Source organism: Seriola lalandi, unplaced genomic scaffold (assembly GCF_002814215.2).
Source record: "Seriola lalandi dorsalis isolate HSWRI2012SDOR001 ecotype SW California unplaced genomic scaffold, Sedor1 jcf7180002054524, whole genome shotgun sequence".
NCBI classification, from domain to species: domain Eukaryota; kingdom Metazoa; phylum Chordata; class Actinopteri; order Carangiformes; family Carangidae; genus Seriola; species Seriola lalandi.
The window spans coordinates 1581398-1595552 of NW_019525077.1; the positions used below are offsets into that span (position 1 = coordinate 1581398).

General features: G+C 41.1%; 1 protein-coding gene across 1 annotated transcript in view; it reads left to right on the top strand.

Annotated features, from left to right (window-relative positions):
- The window catches only part of fras1 (Fraser extracellular matrix complex subunit 1), a 157166-nt gene that overhangs the window by 17846 nt on the left and 125165 nt on the right, over positions 1 to 14155 (top strand). Inside the window, exons 9-10 of the mRNA XM_087176054.1 lie at positions 2768 to 2857; positions 5246 to 5393. Coding sequence (XP_087032180.1) covers positions 2768 to 2857; positions 5246 to 5393 — 238 coding nt within the window. The remainder of the gene's footprint in view (positions 1 to 2767; positions 2858 to 5245; positions 5394 to 14155) is intronic.

Consider the following 14155-nt stretch of genomic DNA (forward strand, 5'->3'; position numbering starts at 1 on the left):
AGGTCGTCTGGCAGAAAGGTTCAAGACAACATGCTGCTTTGATCAGTTAAATACAGAAGCAAGCAGATGACTTTGTAAAACACCTTTCCAGACTTCTCATAGTATTGTGAAGTCCTCCGACGTAACAGATCGTTCCTCACCTCGGATACAACCCGGGGGGGGGGGGCAGACCTTTGTTGTCATGGTAACAATAATTCAGTCACTGTTCGGTTCGGTTCGGTCAGGTCTAAAAAAAAAAAAAGATTGTACTTTTTGTTGAAGAAGGTACTTCCTTAAGGTTATAGAACCTTCGTTGTCACAGTAACAGTATTTAGCAAGCGGTTAAGGTTGTGGGACAGTCACGGTTTGGTTTGGTTTGGTTTGGTTTGGTTTGGTTTGGTTTAGTCACAAAAGCAGCTTGATTGATCTCAGGAAAGGATTGTCGTTTGTGTTCAAGTAGGTACTTTCTTAAGGTCACAGGACCTCTGTTGTCACGGTTACGGTCGTCAAATGCTCATGGATATAGAAACAACATCGACTACTGGGCTAACTATCACATGGGAAAGGAACAGCCAGGCTACTAGAGGTGAAATGTAACTATGGATCATAATTAGCTGTCTGCACAGAAAACCTATGAAGTCATTTCGGTGTATTATTCAGACGGGACTTCCTGGACCAAGTGGAAATTAAACATGTAAGCTTGTTAGCTAGTCTGCTCTAAAAGCCTTTATCATGTTGTTGGTGTGATATGTTGATAGGAAAAATAAACGCAAACTCACCATTAACATTATTATGTGATGTTGATGTTTTGATTCTGCCTCTGCCATTCAGAATTAAATTAGTAACTTACAGTATCTTTCAAAAAAACTTTGTTTCAACATTCAGCTGCTCTTCATTGTAAAGTCAGTGAATGTCTTGGTTGTACCTGTATAATCTTATATTCTCATTGTTGGTTCCATTGTCGGCTTTTTCCTGCCAGACCCCGACCTGTTTATCCATTTCCACCCTGGTTCTCGAACTCTCGCCTCCCAAAATGCAACGTGTCAGCGCCCAGAAATCCCATTTCCTGGCCTTCAAATGGGCCACTAAAACGCTAATGGAGGATGTCACTATCTTCATTGGTATTTAGGAGGAAATCCAGGTTAGGATGGAGCGGGGTGGGTTGGGGGGAATAGGGGGTGATCATTCGAGGTTGTAAGGTTGGCTGCTTCCATCACGGATAATTCACTCAGTCAAGCTGGAGTAAATTGAAAGATAAATGAAACCTTAATGATCTTTCTTTGTGGAAAGCTGCGCCACAATGTCAGCATTAGATCCAAAACATGTGACGTAGACTCACTAAACCTGAAGTCACCCTCCGATGTATCCAACACAAGGATCAGTAGTGCCTTCGTGGGGAGACGTGCATATCAAACTTGGCCCAGTTAGGAATGTAGGACGTTAGACGTGGGAGTTTTTTTTTTTTTTTTTTTAGGGACAAAACAAACAAAGGATTGGTTAAGGTTATTAGCTGGTGTTCCCATAGTTACTTTTATCCCCTGAAAATGACCCATTTTCTGGCGCCACATCGACTCAACACCTCATCCGGTGTTTTCTTATGTCAAGCAGATTTAATAATATTGCTTTTATATCCCCTGCCACGACCAAATAAGCCCTCATTAATCATGGTGTACGGCGATAATTACAGCTGGTAAGTGTCATTAGCCGTAAGTAGCATAACTGGCGTTCGTCCAGCACTGAATTGAGCAAGGTCACTCCGCTGAGAAGATCAGAGCCATGCGGTTTTCACCCCCTGTGTGTGTCAGTGTGCGAGACAATTAAGACAAGGTTATGGGTTTAATGACAAGCGTGGGTCAATAGGCAGACAAAGGCACCAGGGTACAGTTATAGTGGGAGGTTTATGATTCCTTATGGAGCCACCTGCAGTCATAATGTATTGTAATGGTACTGTAAGGAATTCTTAGCACCAGAAAACTGCGTTAAGGGAAAACTGCCTTTGTGATGTGGAAAGCTTATAACTCCAGTTTAGCTGTTTTTCATTAAACAGTAAACAGTTTGACTCCGAGCTTTAATCTGTTAAAAGAATGAAAAATACTTAGTTGACATTTGGAAATAAGGATTTTCACACTCCTCCAGTGTGATGGAGATACAAGGTTTTCACTCAAGAGATTGCTGGCAGTGCTAACATCAACATCTGAGTCATGATCATTATGATCAAGACGGCTTTGAATAGAATCACATCAATGTTATTTATATTCCCCCCAAAATCTGAGTCAAAATCTTGTCTGTGCATCACACTCCATCTACCCCCCCGTTTCCTGTTTTGTTTTGTCATGTTTATAGCTACATAAGGATTTTATCCTTATGTCTAAAACTGTTTTTTTACTCCTTTTCCCTTCTTCTGTAATTTCTATGGAAACTTTTAATGTCTTAAATTATTTTATTGTTATTTATTTCTAGGTTGAAAATGGCATTCAAATATTCAGTATTCCCAGTTCAGCTAGAAATCGTGCCCTGGACCATCAACACGTCGTTTGCCACAGCTGAAGCATTTGAAATAAATAATGAATTACATATTGTTGCAGTAAAAGTTTTTGAAATGAAATGAACTAAAAAGAAATAGATGGAATTACACTGACAGCGTAAATAGCTGCAGATAACTCATGACAAAAATAAGACGTCATAAAGATACTGCATATGCTGTTGTATTGTGCTTAATGTGAAACAAATGTTTTTCGTAAATTGGATATGACTCAGGTCCTCACTGTGAGAACTTTTTGTTTTTTAGGAATCAGAGCGTGTTCACCTGGCGGGGAAATGCTGCCCGGAGTGCTCCTCTGTGAAACCTTCCTGTGTGCACGAGGGAAAATCCTACAAGGTACTTCTATCTCAGACGTAATGCTTACTTTGAGCACGTTTGCCACATGAGCATGAGAGGAGAGAACTGCCAAATCAGGCAAGGAATCCAAAGTGTGTGGGTGAGACAAAGACACCACGGGGCTTCTGTAAACTCTCTCTTCTCAGAAGACAAAGGAAAGTAAGTGACAAAGTCTCACTGCAGAGGAAAGCTGCTGCACAAACAACCAAATACATCAATATTGAGCTGGATATAAATATATAAATACAAACTCTAAACACTGATAATTAAAGTTGCAGAGAGACAGACTAAATGTATGTTTTAGGACAGACCTATCAAATTACTATGGGCTGTTTAGCCTGTAACAAGAATCTCTGTCTTATTATTCTGGCCCGTTTCTTGTATAGCGTCGTCAAATTCATTATTTATAGGCTAGTCCTGGAAACCCAGAATGCAAAGGCTTTTATTTTTTTACATTTTCTGCTGGGGGGGGGGGTGCTCATGTAATGCTGCAGGACGGTCAGCCATGGCCCAGGCTCGGAGCGAGTGTAGAGAGAGCTATTATCCACTTCCAATAGATTTCTCTTCGTCTCCCTGAGGAATTCATCCTGTGGCTCGTCTCAGGTTTGGTGTGTTCATCTGTTGGGAGAGGCGTTTGCCCGAAAGGTTAAAGCAACAAGTCTGAGACTCGATGATTACTGGTTTCATTTCCCGAGTGGCTTGAAAAGTCTCAGCTGGGACACATAATGAGTTAAAAGACTTAACTATGTTGATTTAAAGGCACATTAACAAGCTATTTATAGACGACAGAAATACAGTTTTCACTTTGTTTCAGGACGTTATTGTCCCAAATGGGGAAAAGTGTTTCGCAACCTACAGCATAATAAATGAGCACAAACACACACAACATGCTGCTGGTGGTGATGCACATGTTAGACAAGCTGCCTGTTGTGTTTGACATTGCACAGAGGCAGAGTGAAAAGATGGTGGACAAGACAGTCAGAAACAGATAAGAATATGACGATAGGTAACAACTCTTGACAAAGTACACCAAAAAGTTTTGTAGAGTCAAACTCTTCACCTGTACGACTTCAGAGCTCAGCAAACAGAGGACGAAGGATCAGATGTTCTGTGATTGGTGGGGATAATGTACATGTACATATATTTAAGCTTTAGACGTCGCCAAGCCAGCTGTTTCCAGTCCTTATGCTAAGCTAGGCTAACTGCAGGTCCATTTCTATACTTAACACACATGACATGAGACTGATATTTATCTTCTCATGTCCTCACCTTATGAAAGGAAAGCTAATTAGTGTAGTTTTCCAAAAATGTTCGACTGGTTCTTTACATTCAGAGCGAATAACGTGGCAACCAGTATAACAGCTGCGTTAGAGAGGCCGGAACATCAAGACTACAAACGAACGAAATGGTGTTAATCATCAATCATTGTCAAGAGAGTCACTTTCACTTTTACTTAAGTGACAGAACAGAATCAGTATGATCCATCTCAAAGGCGTCGCTCTTTTCAGTGTGTATGGTGTAAATAGTTAAAATTATTAGTTTTGTTTCCCTTAGAATAAAATAATAATAATACTAATGATTATTATATTGATTTGAAGTTTGGAAGTACGCTGGGCGGTATGTTTCTTTGGTAAGGAAAACTTCCACTTTGGAGATTTACTTTTTTATATCAGCTCAGGGATGTTTAGATCTGCTCAGGGATAAACATCGTCTGGGAGATGATGGCAGACATAAGGTGTTTGGTTCTGCGAAATGACCTTATGTTCCTCAGCTGTTGCGCTGATGAGATAACAGACTCTGAAGGTTTCAAACTTCTCTCCTCTTGTCGTTTAGGGGCTGCAGGTTTTGTGCTTATTAGATGTGTATGTTGATTGGAGCCTTGCTATAAAAACCTGCTCTTGACGCTCAGGAAAGTTTAGCCCTGTGATCTTAAAGCGTCCTTGTCTTTAAGCTTTGACCCGTCACTCGTTTGTTTTGGGAAAAAAGACTCGATTTGTAAGATGATTTATAAAAGCATTTCAGTGTTTTTGTGAATGAACTGTTTGTCCTCTGCCAGTTCACCCGCTCTGCTTTTAAAACATAAATGAAAGTCGTGACTATGCAGCTTCTTTTAAAACTGACACTTGCAGCTCATTAGCATTCAGCTCAGGCTCCCAGTCTGTGTGGCTTCCTTTTTTTTTTATTGTGATTCAGCTTCTTCAAAGTTAAAATCCTCTTTTATTGGTGTTTTCAGCAGCCGGTCCATCCCCTATAAATGCCTTTGCCACAGTTGCTCTTTGTGCATAATAAAAACTCCGACCTCTGTATTCACCAGGTCCAGGTCTCTCTCTCTCTCTCTCTCCTCTGTTTTCATTCCCATTCTCTCTGCCTCCCCTCTCTATTTTTCAGGACATGGCTCAGTGGACCGATGGCAGTTGCCGTGAGTGTGAGTGCCGTGATGCCCGGGTGACTTGTTATCTGCGGTCCTGCCCCACCTGCCCGCCAGGCACCCTGGCAGTCACCCAGGAGGGCCGATGCTGCCCTGAGTGTCATCAAGGTACGTTGCTGCAAAGGATGCTGGGTGCAGCTGTGTGTGTGTGTGTGTGTGTGTGTGTGTGTGTGTGTGTGTGTGAGTGTGTGTGTGTGTGTGCGTGTGTGTGTGTGTGTGTGTATGTGTGTGTATGTGTGTGGGGCCACTTCTGTAACATTCCTCTGCTCTGTCAAACCCTCCTGCTTTTTTTATATCCCCTCTCTTTGACAGCACAAGCATCCCAGAGGTTTCAACTGTTAGTGCCTGTAGGTGACTTTGACAGGTTGAGGTCTCTCCTTCATTCAGCACACACCTGTGTGCTCATTCTGGTGTGTTCATATAAACCTCCTGGATGAATAATTCTGAGGTTGAAGGTCTTTTGAAGCACCTTCAGCCCTCGGATAGTCAAACTCACAGATAAACCTGTGATATTTAGCGCGGTTTTGTGGTATATTTAGGAAGAAGTTCTGCACATATCCTTCAGATTTCATTACACTTTACTCACAGATTTTCATACATTAACCAGAATGCTCCGGTTTGACGCTGAAAATGTCATGTCATGCAGTGCTAGCCAAAAATGTGTTTACAGGCAATCAAGTGTGACTAACTAGCGATTACAAGTATGTGAACGTGACACGGCGTCTATGCTCACTTCCAAATCACATTATTTGTTTTTGTTTGTATTGCATTTGAGTGTATTTTCCACTGCTGTAGGTGCAGAAATTGGTCTCTGTGCCTTTTCTTTGACTGATTTCTCCCCTCTGTGATCGCTGGAGCAAAATTAGGGTTCAAGAAAAAAGCTGTTCTCACTCTTTGATTCTGTGGGACAGAAGCCAAAACGTTGAGTGTTCTGCTATCTAACTCCACTCCTGATTGACTATTGATTGAGTTATCTGCAGATATTGTATTCAGTATCTATTAGAATACAAAGAATATACCAACAAATGTGTAAAAAAAAAAAGAAAAAAGTGTAAAATATTCTTCACAAATACCTGTGTTTTGTTTCGGTTTCTCCTCTCCTGCGCTCTCTTGTTCAGTGTGTCTTATGTTCAGTTATTCCTCTGCCTCCTTTAGTAGTAATGATACATGTAATGAAAGGATTTTATTTGCTGTAATGGAGGCCAGGCTTAGAGAACTGGAAGCGCTACTCTGCTTCCGAATAGCCGGGACACCAGAGTGGTTGGGTGACTGCCCGAAACAAGAGGTGTAGCCCTAAGCCCACAGTTGGCACCCACACACGGTCCAGTCATATTCTAGGTTTTAAAGTTTATTTTGCATTCAGTAATTGTTAAATAGGGGCATATTCTGCCATGGAAAATTGGCAGTGTGAAAGTCATTTTTCATTTCATGGACCTTTAAGGCCTCGGGGCGGCGAGGAGCTGCACTGTGTTCAGAAAGTTTTCACATTTTATTTAAACTATTGTACTTTTCTGCTCTTTTTTTTTTTTTTTAAACTGCAAAGGAAATAAATCAACTTCAAAATGCAAATTCTTTGTTTGAAAAATAATAAATCCGGACCCGAAAAATTCAAAGCACATCAACACCTACCTCCTTTTTTAAAAACAGAGTTTGAATTTGATGTTGATTTTAACGACGAGGGGGCATCACGGAGAAAAAGTACATGTTGAATTAACAGTAGCTGTATAAATAAAGTTTTAAATGAAAGGCAAAGTTCTGTTTCTAACAACAAATGCGCTAAGGCTGTAAACCTCCCCCTAATAGAACCATTTGCTCCTAATCATTTTGAAAGGGCAACAGCCAATAGGGAAACTCCAACTCAATCACATGGCATTCTGTTGACCAATCATGGAATGATGATCAGTCAGTCAGTCACATTCGTCATTATACATAACAGTCATGAGTGGTCATTTGACTCCCCTGAATGATGGGAAACTCAGCAAACGCAGCTTCTTGCTTCACATTGTTGTAGAATACTGTGATGTTACCGCTCAGGCGTGAACCTTTCATGGTTTTAATTGTGAAGCCCTTTGCTGCATCAGCTCTAGAGAGGTGCCACCGGTGTATAAATACACTTTAGTCGCATGCTAAAAATGACTGCATATGTAAATGAGAAGCTGGTTGGATAAATAAAGAAGGCAGTGGGAGGGAGCCTCATAAACAGAGAGAGGGAGAGAGTTTATAGATATGCCAGGCAGTCGGAGGACAACATCCAAATTGTCCTTGGGGTAGAGAGAGAGAGAGCAGCGCTGGCCAAGCTGCTGTGTGTGTTCCTGCATGCCATCGCCTGAGGACAGAGACCAGAGCAGCCACACAAACTATCCTCAGCTCGTCACCACTTTTAACTCTGGCTTTGATTTAAACCTTTATTCATACAGCTACTGTTAATTCAGCGTCTGCTTTTTCTCTCTGATGCCCCCCTCGTCATATTTACGTTCAGTTCTACGCGTTAAAATCAACATCAAATTCAAACTCAAGTTGATGTCCTTTGAATTTCTGAATCCGGATTTATTTTGAAGTTTAAGATATTTCCTTTTGCGGCTTTAAATAAAAAGAGCAGAAAAGTACAATAGTTTAAATAAAATGTGAAAACTTTCTGTGCACTGTGCAGCTCCTCACCGCCCCGAGGCCTTAAAGGTCCATGAAATGAAAAATGACTTTCACTTTGTCGGACAATTTTCCATGGCCGAATCTCGCACCTATTTAACAATTAATGAATGCAAAAAAAGCTTTTACTATGATATGGTGTAACTGTAATGACGACCTCTCTCAGCCCTTCTTTTCCTTTCAGCCTGTTTCAGCAGGAAATACCACAGCTGAAGAAAGTAAAATACTTTAAAGGGCATTAGATTAAACTAATTATCCTCTGTAAGCCACACACTCACATCACAGCATGTATGTTTCAAAAGGCAGATCCATCTGTCTTATCGATTGATTATGGGTATGCAGACTGTCAGCAATTATGAATGAACAAACTACTACATACTGCGCCCCAACAGGCAGTTAAACAGTGGGATAAGCAGCCGGTTCTTTTTGCATCTGAGGTGCGTTCAGTGTGTTCGGGAGAAAGTTACACGTTTAATACAACACGTCAACAAAACATCGCACTTTTCCTTTTGCTCCTGTCATGATACCACAACCACTAGATGTCGCCTAGCAACAGAACGTAACTACGAGCTGCACAGACGAGGTCAAAAAGTAGTGTCTTTTCTTTCTTTCTTTCTTTCTTTCTTTCTTTCTTTCTTTCTTTCTTTGTGGGCTCCTGATGAATGGTGCTGAGTGAAGAATGAAATGGAGGGCCCGCCACTTCGCCTCAAAAAGATTGATTTCCGAGAACTACAAGCTGAAATAGACGTTGGGTGTTTTTTCGATGAATCTTTTTATTTTGTTTCTTTTCTATCAGCTTAAAACACTTTTGAGAATCTTCTCCCAAACTCTTTGCAGAGGAGTTCATGGTATCCATTAACTCTCTGTTCACCTTCTTGCTTTTCTTTTTCTTTCTTTTTTGGTCTATTCACCTCTCTCTGTCTGCCTCTTAATGTACCATTCACTCTCTGTCTCTCTGTATATATATAGATATATAGGGATTATACTGTTGGAGAGAAAAATACCTATTTATCCTGTATATACTTCTGTGAGAGTCAATAAGTGCAAGTGTTAAAGTGTGTTTGCAAATGAAAGGTATAGTGTGTCTGGGGGGTCCATGTGTGTTTTGCATGCATACACACAGTGATTATCACGTTTGCCTGAGTGAATAATTTAAATGTGTTAGTGTGGTTTTCATATTTGCATTCACATTACATCGCACCTGTCACGGCTCCTCAGCGAGTGTGTGTTCATGTGTTTGTCAGTAATGGTTTCCCTCATAATGCATGCCTGAAAAGAAAAGATTAAAACATGATTTGCCCACTTTACTTTACATTTACATTTACAAACTGATGCAGGAAAGAGACTCGTGTTTTCACTTGTTAACCCTGCATTACTTCGTCTGCCTGGCTGGGAATTGGATTTTCTGACTGTGTTTTAGTTTGTGGCTAAAAATAGAAGAAGTGGGGCGAAAGGAAAAAAAAAACATATGCTCTCTTTCTCTTTCTCTTCCTTTTCCAACTTGAACTGTAAATCTTCCCATAAGCCTATTAATCATGGCTGTCTTTAGGCCCAGAGGTCGGCAGCCTCTCCTCTCATTGGGCGCGTTGCAGCCGAGGGCCGTAACCAGGAGTCGTGCTGTGTTCAGGTCTCATGGGAAAGGCTGTAGATGTGAGCTTCCTGCGTGCACATATACGGTTCCCTCTGCCAGGGGTTGGCCTAAATGAGACTTTTGTTATAGGTCTTATTATCTTATACCAATATGTAGATTTCAGAGTCATGCATACATGCAAAGAGTTAACTGTGAGGAGCTGCCAGGAGAAGATGCTCAGTCAGAGACATTATGTTGATGGAGAGATGTTTAGGAAACTCTTCATGGTAAATAACGATGATGTTCTGACATAAACTGAATATCTTTTGTGACTAAACTTCTGCAGGATGCATTGACTGCTTTCCCAAAGAGCCTCCAACCTAATGTTCTTTGGCGACAGGGAAAATGCAGCTTTGCAACAGCGATTATTTTGACTCTCACATCAGATTACAGCGCCTCAGATAATGTGCACATTCATTCATTTCCCCACCACAGAATAGAATAGAATGGAATAGAATAGAATTTCTCGATTGTCATGGTGCCTGGTATATGCGACGTGTTCTACCTGATCTACCTAACTCTTATACACACAAAGACTAAACGTAAATACAAGAATAAATGGAAAAAAGGGAATAAGAAATACATGAAAACATACAACAGAACTCCTACACACACACAACACGCATGCACACATGCGTACGCGTTATGCATATACACTTGTGCCTTCATAAGTAAGCGGATATTGCACAGGATAAGTCCGAATAAAGTCTTAGAATAACAATTAAACGTGGTTCTATTACATAGATGACCTGGATAATTTCACACAGACATACTTGAATTACTCTACTCTTTTAATTTGAATTGAACCAGTGACTTCATAATGTTTACTCACAGTCTTACTTTGCAGATGTCATATTGTAAGGTTTAATTTTGTCATCATCACTTTTGCATTTTTGCCTATTATTGCACAACTTAGGAAAACTTGGTTCCTCAGCTGCCGACACTTAAAAGCAGCTGTGCTACTTTCTGCATTTCAAAAAATGTACAAACACCAACTAGAAAAAACTACAACACATCAATTTAATTTCTCGTTTGTGGATAAGAGTGTCATGAAAGAGAGACACCTCACTCTCTCCCACGAGTAGTCCTTCTTTGTTCTCACTGTGCTTGTAGGAAGCTTCATAAATAAATCTTTCTCTGAGGTGGGACTGTTTTTTGGTTTAACTTTCAGTGCGAGTCCCAAATAGGTCCACAAATTTCAGCCTAGCTCATAGTTTAGTCAATTAATCCCCTCAATGTTATTGCATTTATTTTAATCAACAGAGTTTGTAAGAATTGAATGGATTTGATCCTATTTGGAGCTGCATTGTTTCGAATGAAGAGACTAATGATTGAAAATCTGGCAGCAGACTGTGTGGGTGAATTACTGAACTTTTTTGTGGGAATCAGGGTGTGAAATTACCTTGAATCAGCAGCCAAATGCTGGTAAATGTTGGCTGCGGTTGGTAAATTGGTGTATTCAAGCTGCTGTGGCAGGTAGCCAGTCCCAGCTGGAGGTCAAGGTTGTGCTAACAGTCAGATTGGCAGGCGACCTTTCACTTTCCCTAATGATGCTGGTTTACAGTGTTCCCCGCTAAACATGAACACGTCTGCATGTCACATAATCAGGTGTAGCTGTGCAGTTAATAGCTCCCGGAGCCGGACCTCTGGATCCGCACCTCTGGATCCGCACCTCTGGATCCGCTGTTTTCGTACGACTTCCCTGTTAATCACGGCTGCAGTTTTTAATTTTGTGCTTCAGGGATTCTGGCTCGCTGCGCTCGTGAGGAAATTAAAGTACAGTGAGTGAGCGAGCGAGCGTGGAGGCAGCCTTCTGTAAACAGCAGCTTGTATCAGCGAGTGTGATTGTTGAACTTGCTGCTGTAATGTGGTTTTATCCCGAAAAGGTGGGGCGGGGGGGATCCAATTCTGCTTCACTGTCAACTGTCAAAGCAAACAAGAAATGATCTTGTAACCAGTCAGGTGAGAGATTTGTATTGAAAAAATATACTCATTTTTTTTCCACCGTTTAATATTCAGGAATGATACAAGTGCAGGAGAGATGCAGGATGAGTGCATGAAGGAAGCCGATACCAGAACATATGCAGAGGATTGCTACATTATCCGCTAGCTGAAGCATTGGCCGCAGCTGAACACAGATATAAACACTTGACTGATGTTCGTAATAGCCAATAGGCTCGTCAATGAGCCAGAACATGCACCGCTGCTGAGTATCTCAATCTCCCACTTTTCTCGCTCTTCTTCCTCCTCCTCACACTCCAGGTTTGCTATCCCATCTTTTCTGGCAGTGGAAAAGATCACGGATGGTTGGCTAGTGGGATGAAAAGTAAGGTCAAAAAGTGAGAATGACTGGCAGATGGAAAGAAAATGAGCAGGAGAAAAAAAAAGAAATGATGCTGTAAAGGATAAAAAAGACAGAAAGGGGATGATGATGATGAGGGGTAGTAGAGTGAGAAAAAAGAGATGGAGATACTTAGAACAGTATGTTCTGGCTTACTGACAGTCTTATTGGCCATCAAGGTTGAAGTCTCACCTCCATCTTTCTCACATTCCCCGCTTTCCTTCGTCTTTTGTCCTATAAGTCTTCTCCTCGTCTTGTCTTTCCGTTCCATTTTTTTTCCCTTCCTCCGTCTCTCTCCGCCTTGTTCTGCAGTTTTCACATTAATCAGATCCCTCTGTCACACTTTGTACAAGCAGCAGCGAGCGGTTTATTTACTCAATACATTCACATAATGAATAGAGCAATCACAGTGCAATCAAGTGCAAGCTTCCCCGTGTATTGTTTGACAAGGCGCAGCACGCATTCGCTTGTTCTGCATTCCGGAAACGTCAGCTGCCATTGTCGCCATCCTCCGATCGGCGGTAGTCAATAGTGCTGACGGGGGATATGGGAGGGAGTTGTGTGAGTTTCTGAAATTACATTTTAGGTTTTTGAGACATATTCAGTAATAAATAAACAGGGTTTAAAAGTCTGAAACCACTCTCCCATTCAGAGTCAGGTCATTTTAAAGAAACTTTGTTGACTGATGCGTCACTCTGCAGGACTGTGATGTTTTCCCTCCAAGTTGTTTCATAGATTCATTCAGTCCCACATTTTCACACTTTTCCTGTGTTTTATTTGAAATGTTCATCCAGAAGAAAAAAAAAAATATATAATTCCTTTTCTTAGCGGTAGAATAAAATACAGCAGATTTCAGGTAAAACACCAAATCTTGCAGAGGTTTGGATGGTGGGTCCAGGTGGGCGGGGCTTGGTGACTGCTTTGTTGTGACATCACAAAGTTCCAGAAGTCCTGACGGCTGGTTTTAAGGCTCAGTTTCTGAATACAGGCTGTGTGCATTTCTCTGTGGACTGAGGCTTTGATACTTTCACAGTATTAATATAGAAGCTAGACCTGATCTATAATCACACTACACATTACTTTATACAATATTGGGCCACTACTACTTTTCTCCATAAACCCAGAAGGGTTAAAGTTTTTAGGTCACAAGTGCTCAGACTTGGTTATGGAAGGTCATGGAAAAGTTGCTGCAGCTTCAGCTTTTCCACTTGATGCTGAGTTTCCTCTCGAAACTATAAAATAAAATAAAATCAATCGGCATAAGTCAGTGGTGTGTGTGTGTCCAAGGTATGTCATCCGTGTTTTGTGAGCGCTGGCCAATTTAAATGGGTCTCATCCGGTGTGAGCTATATCGGGGTTAAATCATGCACCAACGTTGCAGATATAATGCATGTTAATGACTTCCACACCTTTCGGTAGTCTGGGGAATGTAGTCAAGCAACAGCTCTATTTTAAATTACCTGAAATAATCACTCAGTTTCCACCTTTGCAATAACGGATAATGCAACATGTGGTAACTGTGGGAAAGGTGAGAAAAGATTGACTTAAGTTTAAATTTGAGAAATCACACACTGCAGCGTTGTTCCAGACGTCTGAATCCTTGCCCACATCTCAATTTTTATCCGCTATTTACACAAGCCTGGTGTTGTGCTCATTAACGACTGTTTCTTCCCAAGCGGAAAAATAGTTGACCAATCAAAGCTTTGTAAGAATCAGGACATCATCTTCCTGTGCCAGAACCAGAAAAAATAGGTTCATAAAAAGTCTCACAAAAATGGAAACGAGCAAAGATGAGTCTGACGCAGCTCTGCAGCTTGCTGCAAGATTAATAAATGTTACTGCTGAAATAACAGGAGCTGAAGCAATGGTTATTGTCAAAGAAGCAGCATTAAGGTGATGTCTAGATGCTGTAACCTCTGACCCGGGTGACTTAAATTATTCAAGCCTCAAGATGCTTTTGCTTGGTAAATGGAAATATTGTTTGTACACTGGTTTATTCCATGAAAAATTATTTTTAACTGCAGTTGGTCAGCAGCTCATAGGTTGTTGGTGGAGCTAGTGTGGGCACTTTATCACAACATGCACCAGTGGAGCTCCTGTGGATGTGCTCAGACACTCCCAGTAGGACCCGGTTTACATAGTAAAACACCATTAACACAAGAACATTTGGTAGAACCAAATGTACTGGATGAAATTCGTTAAAAAATTTAATTTGCTTAATTTTGTGTGTGTGTGTGTGTGGGGGGGGGGGGT